Here is a 20,378-nt window from a genome sequence, read left to right as displayed (position 1 = left end):
AACGGTAATGACGACAAGCATCTGCTCATAAAAACAAAAAATATAAAAAACTCAAAAATGAAACCGCCATATCTAGAAAGGTCTAGATATGGCGTTTAGATCTAGATAATCCGTCTAGAATATCTTAATTGGTGTTTCTGATGGCTGGACTTGAGAAAGTAATAAACGATACTGTCATTCCGCACCAAACGGCTGAAATTAAGAGTCGCGCCATGTTACCCAAATTTTATATTATATGGTCTGTTCCGGATTGCGTTGACATAGCATAAACAGGTGTGCCTGAGTTTCATGTTTAGAAGGTGTGCTATTTGTAAATACCATGCCCGATAGATGCGGTTCAAGAGCAAGACAAACAAAGCGCAATTATTGCTCTGCAAGTGTAATAAGGATGTCTGAGCGCCCGTAGCTGCGGCTTAACTGCCGGCCACGTGGCGAGGCAGCGCACTTTGTTCTTCTCGGGGACCACGCGCTATTCTCCTTTCGAGTGGAGGGCGTCGTACTTGTACGCATCCGTACATGTTATTAGTTGAGCGATACACCAATAAATATCACCACAAAGCAAAATGTTCCCCCAAATTTATGTAGGTGCAGTTTATTGACCTCTAAACCTTTGGTCGCCTCGGAATAAATCTTCCAGGACGTTGTGGAATGGGTGGCCCTCTTGGTGGATTATCAGTACAGATTGGCAACTTAAACGTGTGAACTAAAATGACAGAGAAAGAAAATGGAGATGTTGTAGTTATTGTGATAAACATATGCACTTGTCAGAAGTATGAACTTCCGTTGCTGCTTCGTCGTTCAAAAACGGTTTCAGTAAAATACAGTACAATCACAACTACTGAGGAATCGCGAGAAAAAGTGTTAACATTCAATCTTATAATATGTACCTACGTGATTATGATTTCTGCGTGGCAAATAATAAGTTTTAGACGAACACTTTCGACAACTGCCTAAAAAACAAAAACAAAATACCTTGAAAATTTTCTATTATTCTGTTCTATTTCTTCGAGACAGCCCTAGAAAACGCTGACGAAGGTTAAGTAAAACAAAGGAAAGCTGGTATTCATCAGTAAAAAGTAATAAAAAAGCGAAACAGCCATAGTTGGTAGGATGATATTTTCGTGCCCGTTCGGATGTTGACATTATTTAATGGTATGAAAACTTGGGCGAGTTGGTTTGAGAACATTCTTGGTAATATTTCGGTGTGCACACAGTAGATAAGAAAACGCAATTCAAGGAGACAAACAAGCGTGGACTCACAACTCAGTTTATTCAGAGAAAGGTGCAAAATATACAACCCAGGGTAACTCAAGAGCCATGTGTGCAAAAACGAAAGAAGAGCAAAAGAATGAACAATATAACACTTTAACACTAATTTTTACAAAAGCCTTATCTACAACGTGCAGCAGATTGTGAAAGCATGGCTCGAAAAGGGGAACTCCTTGTCAGTTAGTGCAATGAATTGGCGGCTTACGCATTTATCAGCGCACCTACTGATATGAAACGCTTCTACTAATGTCCGAGTTGGCTTGCCTTTGTGATAAAACAAAATGGTCGCTTCACACCAACCAGGATAACATTGGCAGCTGCAGCAATGCTCGACTAAGTGGGAGGGATTGCTATTCTCCAAAGGTTTCAATTGTTCATTAACGCCAGTGTTAAAGCACCCGCCACTCTGACCTATACATTGACGAAAGCAATTTTGGGGCGATAAATAAAATACCCATGTCCTGCACCTCAAAAACTGTTCACGTTCTTTTGCGAAGCAAACACATTTTTTTCTTGTTACCTTGGTCAAATTATTTGTCCACATCATGATAGATGCGTTGAACTTTCCTAGGTGCACTAAAACAGCCTCTACACAAAAACGGTTCCCTCAATGCTTAAGCTCATGGGAAAACCAATGAATGGGAGGTAAACCAGCAAAGCGTTTTCGTTGCCTGTCTTTTATAGCATAGACGTAATTCATTCCACCCTTTAAAATCTTGATAATCTTTTCGATGGTTCTGCTCACAACATTTTCTTGGTATCCAGCCATCTTTAGACGGTTGATTTGACGTGCAAATGCCGAATTCATGGTATACGAACGCATGACTTCAACGAGGCACTTCTTAGAAAAGGCATAGTGATTCTTTTTTTACAATTTCAGAATGAGCTGAGCTAAATTTGAGAAGACATTTTGCTGTCCTAGTATGATACAACCAAACATGTGTCCTGATTGTAGGTGCAGTGTTAGGTCAAGAAACCACAACTGGTTAATATGGGCTTCGCGGCTGTGCCACCACACAGGCCGCTAACCCGTTCCTCCTGATCATGCAGGTTGGTAGTTCGTATCCCACGTCTACTAAAAAATCAAGTAACTACTGTTTGGTGCAGCGGCCGAGCCCACAGTGCTGCTGCTTGCTTGTTACCGAATGTGTGAATGTCGTACGTGCCTTGCTCTTGCTATCGGGAGATGTAGAGACGAACCCCGGACCAGATATACTTGCTGAGCTGAAAAAGTTGTCGCAGGGCCAGTCGGCAATATTATCTGAGATGCAGGGTCTTAAATCCCAGAAAGCCACCACAAACCAGACTATCACCAATCTTGGAAATCGTATTGCTGACTTGGAAAATCACTGCCAAAATCTTCTAACCCTTCGAGCGGAAGCAGATGCAATAAATACTAATACCACTGAGCTAACGCACCGTGTGTACGACATAGACGGGCGTCTCGATGTCATCGAGAACCGTTCCCGGCGTGACAATCTAATATTCTACAATCTCCCTGACACTAATCCTAAGGAAACATACACTCAGTCAGAAGAAATAATAATTCAGCACTGCCTTGAACGACTTCAACTCACAATCGAACCGAAAGACATAGAGCGTGCACACCGCCTAGGGCGGCACACCAATAACAACAAACGGCCTATAATAGTGAAATTTTTGTCTTTCAAAACTAAAAAATATATCCTTTCAAACGGCCCAAAACTAAAAGGTACTAACAGGGTGTGTGAAATCTTCGCATTGGCGAAGATTTCACACACCCTGTTAGAATAGCCCGAAAAGAGCTCGTTGCTTTCGCTAGGAGCAAGTCTGTGCCATTTTCACTGCGCTTCCAAACTTTGCACATCGGCTCTAAGCGATACATTTAAGACCACGAAGCAGGAATTGTCAAAGAAAAAACATAGGGATCAGTACGCCGACGGCAAGCGCGCCAACAGCCACGTACAAGCACTAAAGCTAAGCTTTCATTTTCGGTAATTTATACTAACATCCGCAGTTTTCTTCCTAAGCGCGTGCCCCTGTCTAATCTATTAAAATCATCTGGCAGTAGTATACTTTTATTGACCGAAACGTGGCTTACTGACGACATTTCGGATACAGAGGCTCTGGCTGACTTGCCGCACTTTAATCTTTTTCGTCATGACCGTAAGAACGCACGTGGTGGGGGAGTACCCATCGCCACTAGCAAAGAGCTATCTTGCTCTCCTATCAACATTCCTTCACAACTTGAAATATTATGGGTATTGTGCCGTGCCCCACCCGAAACAGTACTACTTGGCGTATGCTACAGGCCCCCTCGCTCTGATCCAAATTTCGCCCGCGAACTGAATGAAGTGCTGTCTACGCTTACTAATAAACACCCATCCGCACATATCCTCCTCTATGGCGACTTTAATTTCCCGAATATTGACTGGATAAACGAAACACAACTAATTACAGGAAATGCCGAAGCAAGAGAATTTGTCGATGTTTGTCTGAACTTTAACCTTACGCAACTGGTGTCGGAACCAACTCGTGTAACTAGTGAATCTTCGAACATTTTAGATCTTATACTAACAAACAGCCCCGAAAGCTTAGAATCTATCTCCTACTTACGTGAAATCAGTGATCATAAAGTCATTCATACTACATTTAACTTCATCCCTAAAACACGCCACATTTCCAGCAAAACAATTCATATGTACAACAAAGGTGATTATGAAGCAATCAATAATGAACTGCGAGATTTCCTGCCTGAGTTTGAATCCAGTTTCGATTCCAGATCTCTTAACAGCAACTGGTTAGTCTTTAGGGACAAAATATTCGAGTTAACAAATACATATATCCCAAAGATGAACTTACCTGCTAATCGAAATAAACCATGGTTTTCGAAACTTTTAATAAGGCAGGAAAATAAAAAGAAACGTCTCTTTCGCACTGCGAAACGTACTGGTACTGCGTGCGCATGGGAGAAGTACTATGCTGCAGAAGACGCATATTATGCTGCAATTCGAAGTGCAAAACAGACGTTGTATCGCATTGACTTACCTAAAATTCTAACAAATAACCCTAGAAAGTTCTGGGAAGTTATAAACCCGCAACCGCCGCGTGAAATAACGCTTACTGACCAATATGGTGAGGAAGTTAGCGACGGTGATTGTGCCGATGTTTTTAACATCGCGTTCTGCTCTGTGTTCACAAAAGAAGCCGATTCGCCACTTCCCTCACCACCTACTACGACGTTACCGATAATGACTCCAGTGGAATTTTCTGTTGCTGGAATTTCGTCCCTTATCGACAGACTTAAACTTTCATCATCGGCTGGCGTTGACAACATTAACTCTAAACTGTTAAAAAACACTAAACAAATTATTGCAGTGTATTTGTCGATGCTGTTTTCATTGTCGCTTAAAACAGGAATGCTGCCAGAAGACTGGAAAGTGGGAAAGGTCATTCCGGTCCACAAATCGGGTAAATCGGTCCACAAATTTAGGGGTAACAAACAGTCACCCCTAAATTACCGCCCCATTTCACTAACCAGCGTCTCATGCAAAATCATGGAACACGTCATATACACTCACATAATAAACTTTCTGGACGCTAACAATTTCTTTCATTCTTCCCAGCATGAATTTCGTAAATCTTTATCTTGTGAAACACAACTAGCTATATTTACTCATGATTTGCACGCTAATCTTGACCGTAACTTCCAGACTGATGCAATCTTTCTAGACTTCGCTAAAGCTTTTGATAAGGTACCACACAAACGCCTGTTACTAAAGCTTGCCCAGCTGAATCTGCACCCCAAAATTCTTGCATGGATTGCAGAATTTCTTGCTAACCGTTCCCAGTTTGTCGATATTAGAAATAAACATTCTAGCTCCCTCTCGGTAACATCGGGAGTCCCCCAAGGTTCTGTCCTCGGACCCCTTCTGTTTCTAATATATATTAACGATTTACCCATGCATGTATCTTCTCATATCCGCATGTTTGCCGACGATTGTGTTCTATACCGCAAAATTACTAACCCCTCTGATCAAACTGCACTTCAAAATGACCTTCATCGTGTACTGCAATGGTGCGACCTGTGGTTGATGGAGCTTAACCCCTTTAAATTCAAACTCGTTTCTTTTCAACGCCAGCATAATCCCTTGCATTTTTCTTACGTAATAGCTAACTCTACTCTTGAACAAAATAAATCCTATAAATACCTATGCGTCACCTTATCCAGTGATCTTTCATGGCGCACGCATATCACGAACGTCATATCATCAGCGAACCGAACTCTGGGTTTTTTGAAGCGTTCTTTGCGTCATGCCCCACCTGACATCAAACTTCTCGCCTATGAATCTTTAATCCGAACTAAACTAGAATATGCGGCTCCCATATGGAGCCCGCACCAGGTTTACTTGATAAATGAATTAGAGTCTGTGCAAAACCGCGCCACTAGGTTGATACATTTTTCATATTCATATAACATAAGCATATCATCCCTTAAACGTGAAACTGGTCGTTCGAATCTTTCAGTGCGCCGCCGCATTACCAGCCTTTGTTTGCTACACAAGTTCTTTCACAGCCCTCTTAATCAAGCACCCTACATCGTCCCACCGACGCGCATATCTCACCACACTGCCCACGCGTTTCAAATTGCCCGTCCACATGCTCGCACTACTACTTTTTCTGCCTCTTTTTTCCCCCGTGTAGCAGTGGACTGGAATGGCCTTCCCTGTGACGTTCCAGCCATCACGTGTCCATCAACATTTAAAGAAAAGGTCACCACGCACATTTTCATTTGAAAACCTGTGTACATTTACCTGTAACCCACCCCTTATGTAATACCCCCTACATGAGGGTCTTTAAGGTATTAAAGTGATGTGATGTGATGACGTCATGCGTGAATGTTAGACCCATTCCATATTCCCTAAACATCGTCAACATTGCAACCTTAACGTCTCTCAAAAATAACTAAAACTTATCAACAAACCGAAAAATTTTGGCAAAACCTAGTGATCCTTCAGAAATATTCCTGTCTATTCCGGTCAAGACAACATTTTTGAGAACAGCGGCTGTTTTCAAGCCTATATAACAATGATGACATTGATGAAGTCGAACTTAGGAACGCTCCTGGAGCGTCTGTTGCTATTTTTTGGAAATATTTGTCGTTGACTTGAAATCTACATTTGTTGGATAAAAAAGTGAGATGCATGCCAAGAAATCAGGGGCCTGTATAGGCTAGAAAGTATTTCCTGTTCTTAGCAATATTTTTTGGCCGGAATAGACATGAATATTCATAAAGAATCGCTTGGTTTGGCCAAAAAATTTCTTTGGGTCGTTGATAATTTTTGATTATTTCTGATAGAGACGTGCAAGGTTGTCATGTTGTGAATTTTTTAAAAGTGTTTAGGGAATATGAAATAGCCCTAAGGTTTTCACATGAGGTTACCCATAATAACAAGTAGCAATTTCTTGACGGAACACTACACCTACAATCGAGACACGTATGTTGGTTGTATTCTCCTAGCAATGTAAAATTTCTTCTCAACTTTGCTCAGGTCACTTCGAAATGGTAAAAAAAAAGGAATTGCTATGCCTTTTCTAAAGAGTGCCATGTTGAAATTATGCATTCGTGCCATGAATTTGGCATTTTCACGTCAAATCAACAGTCTAAAAATGGCTGAATACCCTGAAAATTCTGTGAGCAAAACAGTCGATATGATTATCAAGATTTGAAAGGGTGGACGGGATTACGTGAATGCAATAAAATACAGGCAACGAAAACGCTTTGCTGTTTTAGCTGACATTCGTTGGTTTTCACATGAGCTCAATCCTATATTCAATCGTTTTAGTGTAGAGGTTGTGTTCAGTCCACCTGATAAGTTTCAAAGCATTTGTCGTGAAGTGTATAAAAAATTGGCGAAGCTAAGAAAAAAAATGTGTTTTCTGTGCAAAAAGAATGTGGAAAGTTCTTGAGGTGCAAGACAAGGCCACTTTATTGATCGCCCCAAACTTACAGTCGTGTTATATTGCCGGGTGCATTAACACTCGGCTTAGTTAACAATGGAAATGGTTAGACAATAGCAATCCCTCTGACTTAGCCAAGCATTCCAGCAGGTTCCAATGTTATCCTGTTAAGTGTGACACGATCATTTTGTTTTATCATAAATACAAGCTAACTCGGGCATTAGTAGAAGCGTTTCATATCAGAAGATGTGCTGCTAAATGCGTAAGTAGCCCATCTATCGCATTAATTGACAAGGAGTTGACCTTTTCTAATCATACTAGAGTTTCACATTTTGCGGCGTGTTGTGGATAATACTCTTGTAAAAATTAGTGTTACGGTGTTCTATTCTTCTCGCTTGTGCTGTTCTTTCGTTTTTTACGCACATGCGCTCTTGAGTTACCCTGGGATATATATTTCGGTTATTTCTTTCAATCAACAGAGTTGCGAGATCACGTTTGTTTGTCCCCTTGCCTTCCGTTTTCCCGTCCACTGTGTGCGTGCCGAAATGTTACCAAGAATGTCGACATTTGTTCAAACGCCACCTTCATCATTTCTTTCTGCGCTTCAATAAAAAGTACTAAATTCGTAATATTTTGTCTTTATTTTTCTGTATTCGATTGCAGAGGTAGGAAGAAACAGGAGGGAAAGGAAATGCCGGTATCTTAACAGGTCTAGATTAGCCAGTATGCTACCCTGCACAGGGGAAAGGGATGAAGGAGTTTGGCAGATTTTAAGATAGAAAGAGTAGAGCATGGGCACACAAAGTCGCACTTCACAGTAATTATAGCAGCGTTAGTCTGTAACAGGTGGTGCAAGCCTGCTGCCATAAAGAAGCTGAGGAGTGCTTTCGTCGCCTTCACCTGCGATGACCTCTCTGAACGACATTCCAGAACAGTTACCGCGGTCATCGATCTGTGATCTATGCGAAGTATCACGTTTGCAAGTACTTTTTTCTGAACGTTGTAGCGCGGACAGTCGTGGATGTGCTGTAGTGTCTTATCTCTGTACCACAGTAGTCACAGAACGGGTTGTCGGCAATTTCGGTACGAAATAAAAATAACTTCATGTAAGTCACTCTTTGCCATCAACGGCAAAGTAGGGCGGCTTCGTTTCGGCGTAGACCAGTAGGCATCTGTGCACGTAAGGTGATCGAGATGTAGTTCATTTATTTGCGCAGTCTACTATATTACAAGTGGGGAGGGTGCTTTTGCGTGCTGCAATGGATTTGAAGTTGGCTAGAAGTGTCATTCCTTGATAGCGGTATCGTCTCAAGCCTGTTGCCTAGAAGCGCTAACCTAGCAGCACTGTCAGCAGGTTCATTGCATATCACGTCACAGTGACTTGCCAGCCACTCAAGTGTAACGTGGTGTCCTTTTTCAAACACAGTATGGCGGAGATACCTAACCTCAGACAACAGCTGTTCGTGTGGTCCGTGCCACCAGGGTTAATGTAAAGATTGCAGAGCTGGCTTCTTGATCACTGAAGACTGACCAACGTTGAGGCTGTTTACGGCTGACAACTTGAAGTGTAGCTCGAAGGGCAGCAAGCTCTGCAGCCGTCGATGACCCTATTTGACTTGTAAAAAATAGCTATGTATACGACTGGCGCAGATGTGTATTTGCGTTTACGCTTTGAAATGTTATGAAAGTGTACCAGCATAATTTAAATAAAAGAGCGCTTTTCTGTTGCCTTTAGTGAATTCCCCGGGCTGTGCGAAAACCAGAGAAGTTAGGACAAGCAGTAAGTGCCACGTTTAGGGCACTTACTGCCGATTCCAAATTTTTCTGTGGAGCCTTAGGTACGTTTTCTTTTGAAACGTTTTTGGTACGTTTTCTTCAGGTACGTTTTTCTCCCGGTATTTGTGCCTCATGTCTTCATGTCTTATTGCTGTCGCGAAAATCACCACTGACACTTTTGCCGTCATGTTGAACTTATGGCCAAATGTTACCATGTGCTTAGAGCCGATTCGTTGCCAACGGTAAAGTGGTAATATTTCTTCACAATGTAGATCATTGGTGTTCATTGGTGAAAATATGTAGATCATTGGTGTTCGTAGGAGACCGATGAGGATTTTCCATCCACTTAATTACAGAAGCAAAAGGAATAGCTAGGTTTAACCGATTTTGGCTCATTCCTTCACTACTACATGGGAAATGGAATGAACACTTCCGAAAAAATTGTTTATTTTCTCCTTCGTTTCTATCTTTCTCTGTTTGCTCACACCACATTCGTAAACTTTTGTTTCAGCCAAATTTCGCGCACCTTTTTATACCTTCATTTTTTATTCGTTTGTCTTTACTAATTTATAGCTCGGTCATTACTGGTGCCAGGTATTCATAACATCTTGTCACTTGTACCAGGTATAGCAGAACACCTTTCTTTCATTATGGCAGAATTGGTAGATTTGTTCGGGAAACAAGCTCTTAACCTAACGCCTAATGTTATCCGAACACAGTGCCAACACTTCCAGGTTTACATGCGCAGTAAGAACAAGAAAATCGAATAGGAGTACAACTGTCACCATTCCTGAAACATTCAAGCATCAGAGACGTTCTTTTTTAAGTTTTAAGCTTAGTCTCTACCAGCATCAAGCTGAATTGTCGGCATAATTTTATACAGCTCTAATAATAATGCACTTAAGCCGTAAGTTATGTCCCCTACACTTTCCCTGACTTCATTCTCTGTTAATATCAGCAGGATGTTCCCAGCTAAGCAGCGATTCCGTTGGACATTTACCTTCTTTTTCTATGAACATAAATGTAATTCTCGTGCATAACAAACGGGATTAAAAAGGGGTGATCAGGTTGGTGTTCATCTGAATAAATTTTTGAATATACCTGCCGACTCAAATTTCTAAGGCTACGAGCTCACATAGGTGTTTAATACTGAACTTTTGTAATGTGTATTTAGATTCTAACGACATGTACCTGCCAGGATTATAACATAATACATGGGTATTCAATCATAACAAACAAGCGCTTAGTTACAAAATTAAAACTTGAAGTCAGATTTTCAAAATCACAGTGGAAGTGAGAGGCTCGATGCTTCTGAAATAATGGCTGTGAACTCTCATATTCTAATGGTGGTTTTGTGACGGTAAATATCACATATAAATCAAGCTATTGCACACTCAATATTCATCTACCTTTTCTCGAGCTGGTCCGTTTCCTCAAAATAATTATTCACGTTAATGTCGTCATCGATACTTGATTGGTTTTGATTGATATGTGGAGTTTAACGTCCCAAACCACCATATGACTATGAAAGACGCCGTAGTGGAGGTCTCCAGAAATTTCGATCACCTGGGGTTCTTTAACGTGCACTCAAATCTGAGCTTTGATATGTGTGGTTTAACGTCCCAAAACCACTATATGATTATGAGAGACGCCGTAGTGGTGGGCTCCGGAAATTTAGACCACCCGGGGTTCTTTAACGTGCACCCAAATCTGAGCACACGGGCCTACAACATTTCCGCCTCCATCGCAAATGCAGCCACCACAGCCTGGATTCGATCCCACGACCTGCGGGTCAGCAGCCGAGTGCCTTAGCCACTAGAAAACCGTAGCGTAGCCTTCATTGATACTTGTTTTCTGAAATAACCTCACTGTACAGCAGAATTACTGTTTTAGAAAGTGTAAATGAATGGCGTGTTACCCTCCTCCACCCACATTTTTTATGTGGAAGTAGACAAGTTCAGTGACAGGCTTGGGTGATCTATATCAGGTAGCAGTCACTGAGTGCCTTTTGAAAATCGAGCAATGGAATTAAACTAAGAAACATAGCGGCTTGTCGATTCGAGCAAATAACCTATGCAGTGCGCAAAAAAATTATTTTCTTAGTAGCATGACTAAGCCTTCTCACTTACGAATGCAATCCTGGTAGCACATGGTACAGGTCCTGTAGAGATTTCCATGTCCTCCACAACCATTATAATACTCAGAAATGCAGGTCATTGAATTCTTGTGAAATCTCCACATTAAAACCTGAGCTTTTCCGTTGCTGCAGTTTTGCTTTCGAGGTACGATGAGGCAACGGTCAGTGCTTGCTTGATAAGAACCTACCCAAATGGAAATTATTGAATAAGCAAAACAAAACTTGTGACTAAAACATTATATACAAGCACTTTACAGAATGATTCGCTATAAATTACTGTATGGTCTTTCTTCCTTGAATGTACTTCTGAAATATATGTTTGTATAAAAAGTCGCCTAGAGAAAACGAAAATATTTGCACAATCTCTTTTGGGAATGTTTAGGCTCAAATTTTGTACAAGCTTTAGATTTCTCAGAACACAATTTTTGGATGGCATCGGCCTGCTGTCCTGAATTTTCTTTTCAGCACTGGTCTGACCTTTAACATCAGGATTTGGCATTCAGTTTTCGCAAGAACCTATCCGCGGTGGTGGGCCACTGCCTTGCGCAGCCCCAGCCTCGGCGATCAACTTGGGGTCGTCCAGCAGGCTCACAAGGAGCTGATGACGTGATGCCTCGACGTCTCAACTGGCAGAGCTGAAGCCTGGAAGACTAACGCTTGACACGGTTATCAATAAATTGGTTATCATCAAACTAACGGCTAAGGTAGTTGTGTTCTATAAATTGTTATGCGTAAAAGATTCACACATTTTCTAGTGAAGTTCGAATCACCCTCCAAGTGAATTTGTTCTTGAAAATGTTGCTCTAGAATAAGTAGTTTCTAAGTTGAGTTCAGCCATATTGCTCACATCTTCTTCCAGTGATTGGCATTAGTCGAAAAACAACCGGCTACAGTTGAGTTGGAGTAAACCACTTTTATTGTGTATTAAGAGAGAGATAAAGAAATGGGGGAAAGGCAGGAAGGTTAACCAGCAATTTGAGCATTCGGTTTGCTACCCTGCACTAAAGAAAGGAAGAATTTGGAATAAAGTTGGGAAAGGAAGAGAAGAGCGAAATAGACGTGTGAAAAAGAAAAGAAAAAAAGTGAGCTGGGGTGCTATAGTCTATTCAATAGGCAACTATCACGAAAAAGTTCCATAAGGCCTTCACTGATTTTCTGTGCAAATACAAATTACGTCGCCCTTCAAGCACTGACTGGTCTGACGAGGGTCTGTCATTAAGACGAGCTAACGCACAAGCTAGCTGCCGTCTTTGCACGCTGTAACAAAGACAGTGACAGAGAACGTGCTCTATTGTTTCATCACGGCCGCAATGGTCGCAAACAGCACTGTCTTCTATGCCGATTCGGAAAGCAAAAACTTTGATGAAAGCGACACCAAGCCACAGTCGGCAAAGCACCGTTGTCTCAAGTCGAGATAGTCCGGACGGAGGCCGAAGTCGACGAGACGTGTCCAGCCTATCAGTCGCGTGTGCCGTAAGCACTCAGCGTTCCACAGGTATTTTACTTTTTCATTAGCGAATTTTCTAATTTTCATTGCAGCATCAGTCTTTGCAAATGGACTGGATTCCTCTTCAAAATCTTCGTGTGCTGATCTATCAGCTGCACTGGCATGTTCCTTCGCCAATATGGCGAAGTGACTTGGAAGCCACTGAAACGTGATTTCGGATCCTTCGTCGAAGTAACTTTCTAATTTCCAACACTAGTTGTTCAAGAGGTCCCCGTCGTAAGGCGAACATCAAACACTGTAGTGCTGCTTTGGAGTACGTGAAAACGCTCCATTTCTTGACTCCTTGGTGTTTATAGAGTTTAACTGCGCTACGTAGAGCAGCAAGTTCTACAGCTGGCAATGACGACTGGTGAGATAACCAAATCTTCATCGCTGTCGTTGTTCATCGTTGTCGTTGTTCATCTTCATCGGTGACCAGGAAAGGTCACCGATCCTGCAGACCAATCTACTTCAGTAGAAGCGTCAATATATAAATGGTTATGCTCACTGTACTTCTCATGCAACAAGAGGAGAGAGAGCTGTTTTAGCGCTGGAGATCAGAGCCGAGCTTTTGACCGTATGTCTGGAATGGTGCGTTGAACATGTGGATTAGTCATACACCATGGAGGAGTTGCAATTCTGGATGGAGCTGTATATCCCGTGGGTATGCATGTACAATATGTCAAGACTGTATTGCAAAATGAGGCACGAAGTCGGTCTTGTGGCAGTGAGGCTAGATGATGGGCAAGGGTTCGAGTAAGGTGCCTCACGTGTGCTCTGAGCACTTCTATTACAATATGCGTCTTGAGCGGGTAATCATTTGCGATCGCAATTGTCTCAGCAGTTGACAAACATCGCGGTAGCCCCAGACAAATTTGTAGAAAGATAGCCTGGATGCTTTCGAGAGTGCGAATGCTGGTTCGGCAGGTATTGGTCAAAACAGGCAAGCTGTATCGCAACTAGCCGAGAAAAAGCATCTTGTACAATGGAACCATTGCATGTAATGAAGTCCCCCAGCTTTTTACTCCAAGATACTTGAATATGTTAGGGATGTCTCTCAGCCTTTTTTTCCAGTGGGCCCCATGTGGGCCCCAGCACAGGTCTCTATCAATGAATACACCTAGAAATCTGTGCGTCCTGATATACGGTATGTCTTGGCCGTCGATAGATGTAACGTATGGTCTCATTGACTTTCGACTAAAAGCAATCAATGCATATTTCACTGGCGAGATATTCAGACCCTGTTCATTGAGGTACACTGATAACAACATCGCAGGTTTCTGAAGTCTTGTGGGTATCTGAGGTCTTGTCACGCCACAAGCTCAGACGCAGATGTCGTCAGCGTACATAGATAGCTTGGCCATCTCGGTAGTCGTTCCACAAATTGTGTAATAAGTTACCAAATGCTATATACCACTTGATGTGTTCAGAAAAAAAAGAAAGTGAGATTTGATTCCCACTTTTTTATGATAGGTATTTAACATACTTTATTGCAAAAAACTTGGGGACAAACAGCACATGTCGCATACAGAATTTCCCCCTTAGGACAGCTTAAATAGCAAGCCTCAGCGGCGAAATGCATCTCAGCATGGTGCTACGTTTCGAACTAACCCACCATCACGCCCACTTCAAACATCCACTCTGTGATTGCTATATATCCTTCATATATGTGACCCCACGTTCTGTTACGGTAAGAAGCTAACGTCTCAGCCTTCAATCTGTGTTCATTTCACCACGAACACATTCCTGCTTATGAATTGTTTGCCTCGGTGGTTTTATGGGTTGGTTCACAGGTACAAAGAAGAAAGAGATGAAGAGGAGGGCATGTGCAACACAGCAAGGGAAATTGAGATCCATGTTCGAACACAGACGGCTAGTGCATTCACTGGTTCTGCCCTTCAGAAAGTCTTATCTGTTGGTTATGGTGAAGCTTGCTCTATCTGCTGAGGTGGTGTCGCCTTCACAAGCTCTGTGGTGAGCACGCGTCAATGTTTCACCTTCAAAAAGTTGGCGCTATGTTTCAACCCATATTACCCCTCCTGAAATGCAGCCACATAACTATGGAGATGGCGTTCCATGAAGAATGTAAATCAAGCATACCATCAACGCTGCTTCACTGCATGCGATTTTTTTTTTGGAAACAAGGGAGCTGGAGGTCTGTGCGATGATATATTGCCACCAGGCTCGTAGCCAAAACGTTTTCCGGGGAAGGGTGGGGGGGGGGGCGGGGAGGGCACCTGTTGAATACGTTGCGAAGCACCTATTTTTTCTTATTGTCTTCGGTAAAACACACTTATACTAAATTTTGAGGAAGAGCCCGAACTCGTAGCTCCCCCACCCTCCCGTGGCTTACGGCCTGATTGCCATTATAATTGCAATTATTAATCACAGTTTATCAAATATCAATAAGCCCATCACTTGACACAAGGTACAAGTGAATAATGTAGGCATTCTGTTTTCCTGCACTACCTCCTCAACTTACCACCACACCTTCTGTCGCATTCCGCATGTGATGTAAATACGTTTCCTTTGTATCCGCATCCTCCCCACAAAACTGGTTGGCAGCGCTGGCTGGTGGCGTTGTAGTACCAGCGTGGTTTTGGTAAACCACATCGGCTCATGCGTGGCACTACGAGGCAACCCTTTGGTAACCCTGGTAAACATGAGAAATAATACAGAAGCTGGAATTTTAAAGGCTGTTAGCTTGAAATAGGCTGTCAAATTTCTTTTTTTCAAATTGTCACTGTGGTCACCGTGTGCAATTCAGAAAATCACGTGCGACAATAACATATTGCCGATAGCTTTGGTGTACTGGTATCAAGGGCTCTGCAAGGGCTCGGCGGAAGTCAACGGTTTGCTCCTCGCCGAGGATTCTTCACTTTGGTAGAAACTAATGGCAGCGCTGGTCATGTTGCCTAGGTTCGCAAGAAGAGGCTACAACCCGGTTGCAGATGTACACTGTAGCCACCCACTAGTGCGTTGCTTTTTATTTATCAACAAGCTTTCATGTTTCGACTCATCAAGCAATTTCAACGTAACAATGGAACCCTAATTATACCAGGCTGTAACCTGTCACTCCGTTTAGATTCTCCCGCCGAGGCCAGAATGCAATCTCGCATCCTTCGGGTCACCATTTAAGCTCTATAACAACTCGAACAGCGTGGCAAGCTTATGTGCTTAAAATTAAAAAATATCAATCGCAAAAACATCCATAAAAGATATGGCTGAATCAAATTATGAAAAGATGAATAATACAAACTTATAAAGCTTGTGAACTCTTGCACGAATGGTACGAACGTAACGGCAAGCTTACAATGTAAAATATCTTCCACCAATTCCCACTTGTTTTTTTAGATGCGCAGCTTCTTACGGTTGAGCTCACCTAGGCGTGTTCCAGAAAGTGAAATGATGCCTTCACTGTGGCGAATATTTTATGGCAGTGTAAAGGCACACACCGTATTTGTGAAATGCGGTCTGGAAAGATAGCTAGGATAATTGATATAATTAATTCTCTGTTTCCTTTTATGCTATTCACCTAGACCACAAATTTTTAGGCAACTTCAAGAATAATGATTCAGCGAAATCGTTAACAGCAACGCCATCAGCCAAAAACAGTGAACAAGAAGACATTTCGTTAATCGTTACAGTTGTATGAATATATCAGATGTGAATGTGTCGTTGCTGCATATTCATTTACATCATTCATAAGTGTAGGCACTGAAAAAACTGTGCAACGCTTCGTTTTCACTTGGTTAGTTAGTGCTGAAGCTATCTTATATTGAAAACAACTCGCCCAAGAAAGCGAAATGTATGTCTGGCTTACCAAGCACAAAGGAAAAGGTCGACAATATTAATACGAACGTTCCGGTCTCAAGCATAATTCTGGCGCATTTGTTCAAGAAACACAGGAGCGCAGTAGGCTTTCGTTCCTATGAAACTGTGCCATTTTACTTCATTCTATTGAAAAAGTACCCGAATATATTATTGCTCTTAGTACCTATTGTACATGCAAGTAACACCAACAAGTAGTTTCATCTTATTTCTTTAGGTCTACAATGCCTTTATTTTAAGCATGTGCAAAGCCGTGCAAAGTATGTCTAGGATGAATATAAATGCCTTCTTAGAATGAAACTTTTAAACACTTTTCTTCACATGAAAGCAGGAAAATATACAAAGACAAAATTATACAATTAGGGTGAGCAAACCTGTTGTCATTATTTTCTTGACTTGAAGTCTTTGAGGTTCCAAAGGTTTTCGTAGAGTAAAGAGATAGAGTAGAAGTCTGGATGGACACCAATACTCGTAAGGTTTGTCAAGAATGCTCTGTTATATCAATTGAAATAAGAGCAAGTCGTGAATTCAGTGACATACATGAGAAGGCGCCACTTTGTATTGCAGGCCACGCTGTATTATTGACGTAGCAGTTGAAATTGTTTTTAAGCAATGCCGCGTAATTTTCCTTACCCCCCTGAAAAGGCAGAAAGCTATCTTCACCGCGAGGACAAAATAGCACTCAGAAGCAGCTACACAACACAACGTTCACAAAAACCTTGGGCTACTATTGGATCGTCCTGGTAAAAAAATAAGCGATCGGAAAGTATAGACTTCACGATAACCATAGGTTGTTGGAGGCACTACGTTTGGACCCAGAGCACAGAGCAATTTAATGATTGTGGCAGGACGTCGACCGTGATTTTAGTCAGCGTGAGAGCTACATAATCACAGTTGAAATAGTATAATGCTGTGATTGATTATACAATGCTATGCATGCAGCGATATTCATTTTGTCGGTGATTCTGTGGTAAAATACTCGCCTGCGTATCATTGGCAGGCCAGTATCCTATGACTGAGACACCGAGGAAATGCCTATTAATGAATGGCTTAGCCATTTTCCGTTGTTCTTTTTGGAATAAAAAATCCGTGTTTTTGGTTGCGAGCTACGCTAACTACACATATAATCGCGCCTGTGACGTGCATCGAAGGACAGGTATCTGAATTTGCTCTTACAAATCGGATGTCAAAATTATCGTTGTACGAGCAGGCTTCACTTGTTGTAACACCAGGCCCACCAGAGCTCTAAGGCCTTTCATTTATTCGGGCGGTTCCCCATAGGCATAACGTTCTTATACAACAGCAGAAGTATCGCGTTACGCCTAAAAGCAAGTTGGCTTCGCCCACAAGATCTAATAAAATCAGCAAAACTGCCTATGTATCAATCTTATCAAGAGAGCCGCCGCTATCATGATTGATTCTTCTGGGGCTGGGAATAGGCACTTGCTGTAGTCCCAAGCACGACCATATCGTCACACGTGTTTCCTATTTCACTTCTCCCGTATTCGATTATCGCCTGCTAAAACTGTGAGTAATGCTCAGCGCAAACCGCGCTGGCAGTGTTCGAGATGCTTCAGAACTGCATAGTAGTCAAGATTGCGCGCTTCACGCGAACACTCAAGCTTCATTCAGAGCTTGCGCCACTACCAGTGGGAAAGCTGGAAATTTCGACGCGTGATGTCAAAAAGACGGCGTGCCTCAATTGCGATCAGTTGACCGATGGTCGATGCTCTCTTCGTCACTCTCAGCGCCAGCGTGCATCGCTGTATTCAGACTTTTCGTTTACCAGCCACAAGTGCGGCCAAACGAACAGTTTAATCCTGGGCATGCAGTCTGTGGCTTTCATCAATGTCATGACCGCATGACAATCTAAATTGTGCAGCATGCACTGCAGTGACAAAAGTACCCCAAAGGCACATGTGGATTTACATACATCTACAGTATATAGTGCTTGCTGCCACTGGTTGGCCATATACCGTTGTTAGTATAACCCTACAGCGAAATTTTCAAAGTGCCCCTCCTGAAAGCAAATAGGCCGACAGAAAAGGCTGGAACAACGACAAAGTAAGAGCGCAGTAAAAAGGTGAAGCACACAAAGCTTAATCGCATCCTTCCTTTTTTTTTACTTATTCGTTCCCTTCCCAACGTTCGGGGTCGTGTTTTCAGCCGGTTACAATGTGGAGAAAGAATAGGTCGGGTCGAATCTTCCATTACCACCATTGTTTCTTGGTCTGACCACAGTGCTAGGGCATATAGTGTAATGCGAAGACAACTTGAAATCATCTTCAGTTTTGCCATAACTTCTCTGATATTGTACTGTTTGTAGTATGCCCTTGTATATTTTATTGCTATGGTGTTGTGGCATCTCCCTGAAAGTTTGATATTATCGATGGCACCTCGCAGGGCAACAATTTCTAAACCAGTCGGTGTGCTCACGTGACAAAGTTTGTAAGTGATGTTCATGTGTCGCGATTGAATGACGGTGGCGCTGGTGGAGCTGGTCTGGGTGGTAGATCCATCCGTGTATACGTCGATTCTGTCAGCGTAGAAAGCGTAGAAACCAGCTAATCGATGGGCAGTACTCTGTGACTCCAAGGCGGCTCTACAATGTCTTTCATCGGCTCTTCGTCGCGGGTCATGCGAACAACTGGTATGGGAGATCAGAGAAATGCTGCACTATGCGACCTAACAAGAACACAACGTTTTGTTCCGGTGGATACTAAGTCATTGTGGTATCTTCGGCAACAACTTCGCCGATGAAGCAGCCAGAAATGCACACGTACAAACATACCCTGTGGCCATACCTTTATCTAGGATTGACTCGGCTAGATACCTAAGTAAGCTGGCGCAGAACATGACATTCTAGAAGTGGCAGTCATCACAGTTCGCACATCATCGACTATATTCTCTCGACCAATTTCTATGACTGCAGCTGCCCTCTGGTCTTTATAGGGAGGAAGATACAGTGTTGTGCCATCTGCATCTGGTCGTAGCCTTCGCCGATGCGTACTCTTTTGAAATAATGATGGCCAACAGCGTGGAGTGCAACGAATGCACCATCGATGAGACTTTTGAACACATCTCATGTTACTGGCCAGCATACACAAACGAGAGGCTTCACCTGCGCAGTGTTTTAAATCAACTGGACAGAAATGATTTCGCTGTCGAGAAAGTATTAGGACCATGGCACTGCCCATCCCATTTCCGAAAGGCAACGAAAGCACTGTTGCATTTTCTCAAAGACATTGGCCTGTCTCATCGTTTCTGATGGTGAAACTGTTACGCGTCAACCCAGTCAGTGGCCTTTTCCCTCCTCCTCCTCTATGACTTTCATTTCCCTCTCACTTTCCCAGTGCAGGGTAGCCTACCAGAACTCAGCCCTGGTTAACCTTCCTGCCTTTCTTCTTGTGTTGTCTCTCTCTCTCTCTCTCTCTCTCTCTCTCTCTCTCTCTCTGAAAGTTTGAACTGAATTACCGTACTTTTCTTCCATCTCTTGCTAATACATCCTGATATTATACATTAGAAGTTTACACAAAGAAGAAACAACGAGCAGTGACTATTCCCTGCAGCGTGAGGATGTCGACGGTGCAGACATTGACCACAGGCTGCCCTGGCATTATGGTAGAGGGGTGCTACAGGACGCAAAACTGCATTTTTGTGGCTCAAAAACGCGGAGTTTAAGCCAAAAACTGTGGTTTGTCCTCGACGAAAGTTTTGTTATTGCACGAAAACGCATGGCCACACACGGCTCGTCACACAAATTAATTCATAGGCAAGATTGAATTTTAGTTATTGGGACACCCTCCCTACAGTCGAGACGGAGCTCTCCGGTCACTTTCTCTTGCTTGGGTCACTCAAGGATTGTTTTCTGGGTTGATTTAGACGTGCTAAATGTGTGAAAAAGTGGATTTCAGAACAATCACGTAGAAAAATGATGCC

At 42.6% G+C, this 20,378-nt stretch overlaps 2 protein-coding genes across 2 annotated transcripts in view; one reads left to right on the top strand and one right to left on the bottom strand.

The window, feature by feature from the left end:
• Positions 1-20,378, top strand: part of LOC119167929 (uncharacterized) — a 105,429-nt gene that overhangs the window by 64,327 nt on the left and 20,724 nt on the right. The window lies entirely within an intron of this gene.
• Positions 567-16,546, bottom strand: LOC142765643 (kunitz-type serine protease inhibitor A-like). Its single transcript, XM_075866975.1, has 4 exons — positions 16,432-16,546; positions 15,091-15,261; positions 11,115-11,306; positions 567-703 (listed from the first exon to the last, which is right to left on the bottom strand). Exons 1-4 carry the CDS (start codon positions 16,484-16,486, stop codon positions 603-605), a joined length of 519 nt encoding a protein of 172 aa, XP_075723090.1. The 5' UTR covers positions 16,487-16,546; the 3' UTR covers positions 567-602.

This window comes from Rhipicephalus microplus, chromosome 6 (assembly GCF_043290135.1).
Source record: "Rhipicephalus microplus isolate Deutch F79 chromosome 6, USDA_Rmic, whole genome shotgun sequence".
NCBI lineage: Eukaryota > Metazoa > Arthropoda > Arachnida > Ixodida > Ixodidae > Rhipicephalus > Rhipicephalus microplus.
Note: the sequence above shows the minus strand (reverse complement) of the source record. Positions and strands in the feature narration are given on the sequence as shown.

Bases quoted from the DNA above. Each gene is read 5' to 3' on its own strand.
- LOC142765643 (XM_075866975.1), bottom strand. From the start codon at position 16,486: ATGCTTGAGACCGGAACGTTCGTATTAATATTGTCGACCTTTTCCTTT. The intron at 15,262-16,431 runs GTAAGCCAGACA...CATGTTTACCAG, and splicing joins GACCTTTTCCTTTGTGCTTG to GGTTACCAAAGGGTTGCCTC. The intron at 704-11,114 runs GTAAGTGAGAAG...CTGTCATTTTAG, and splicing joins GTGCTACCAGGATTGCATTC to TTCACACGTTTAAGTTGCCA.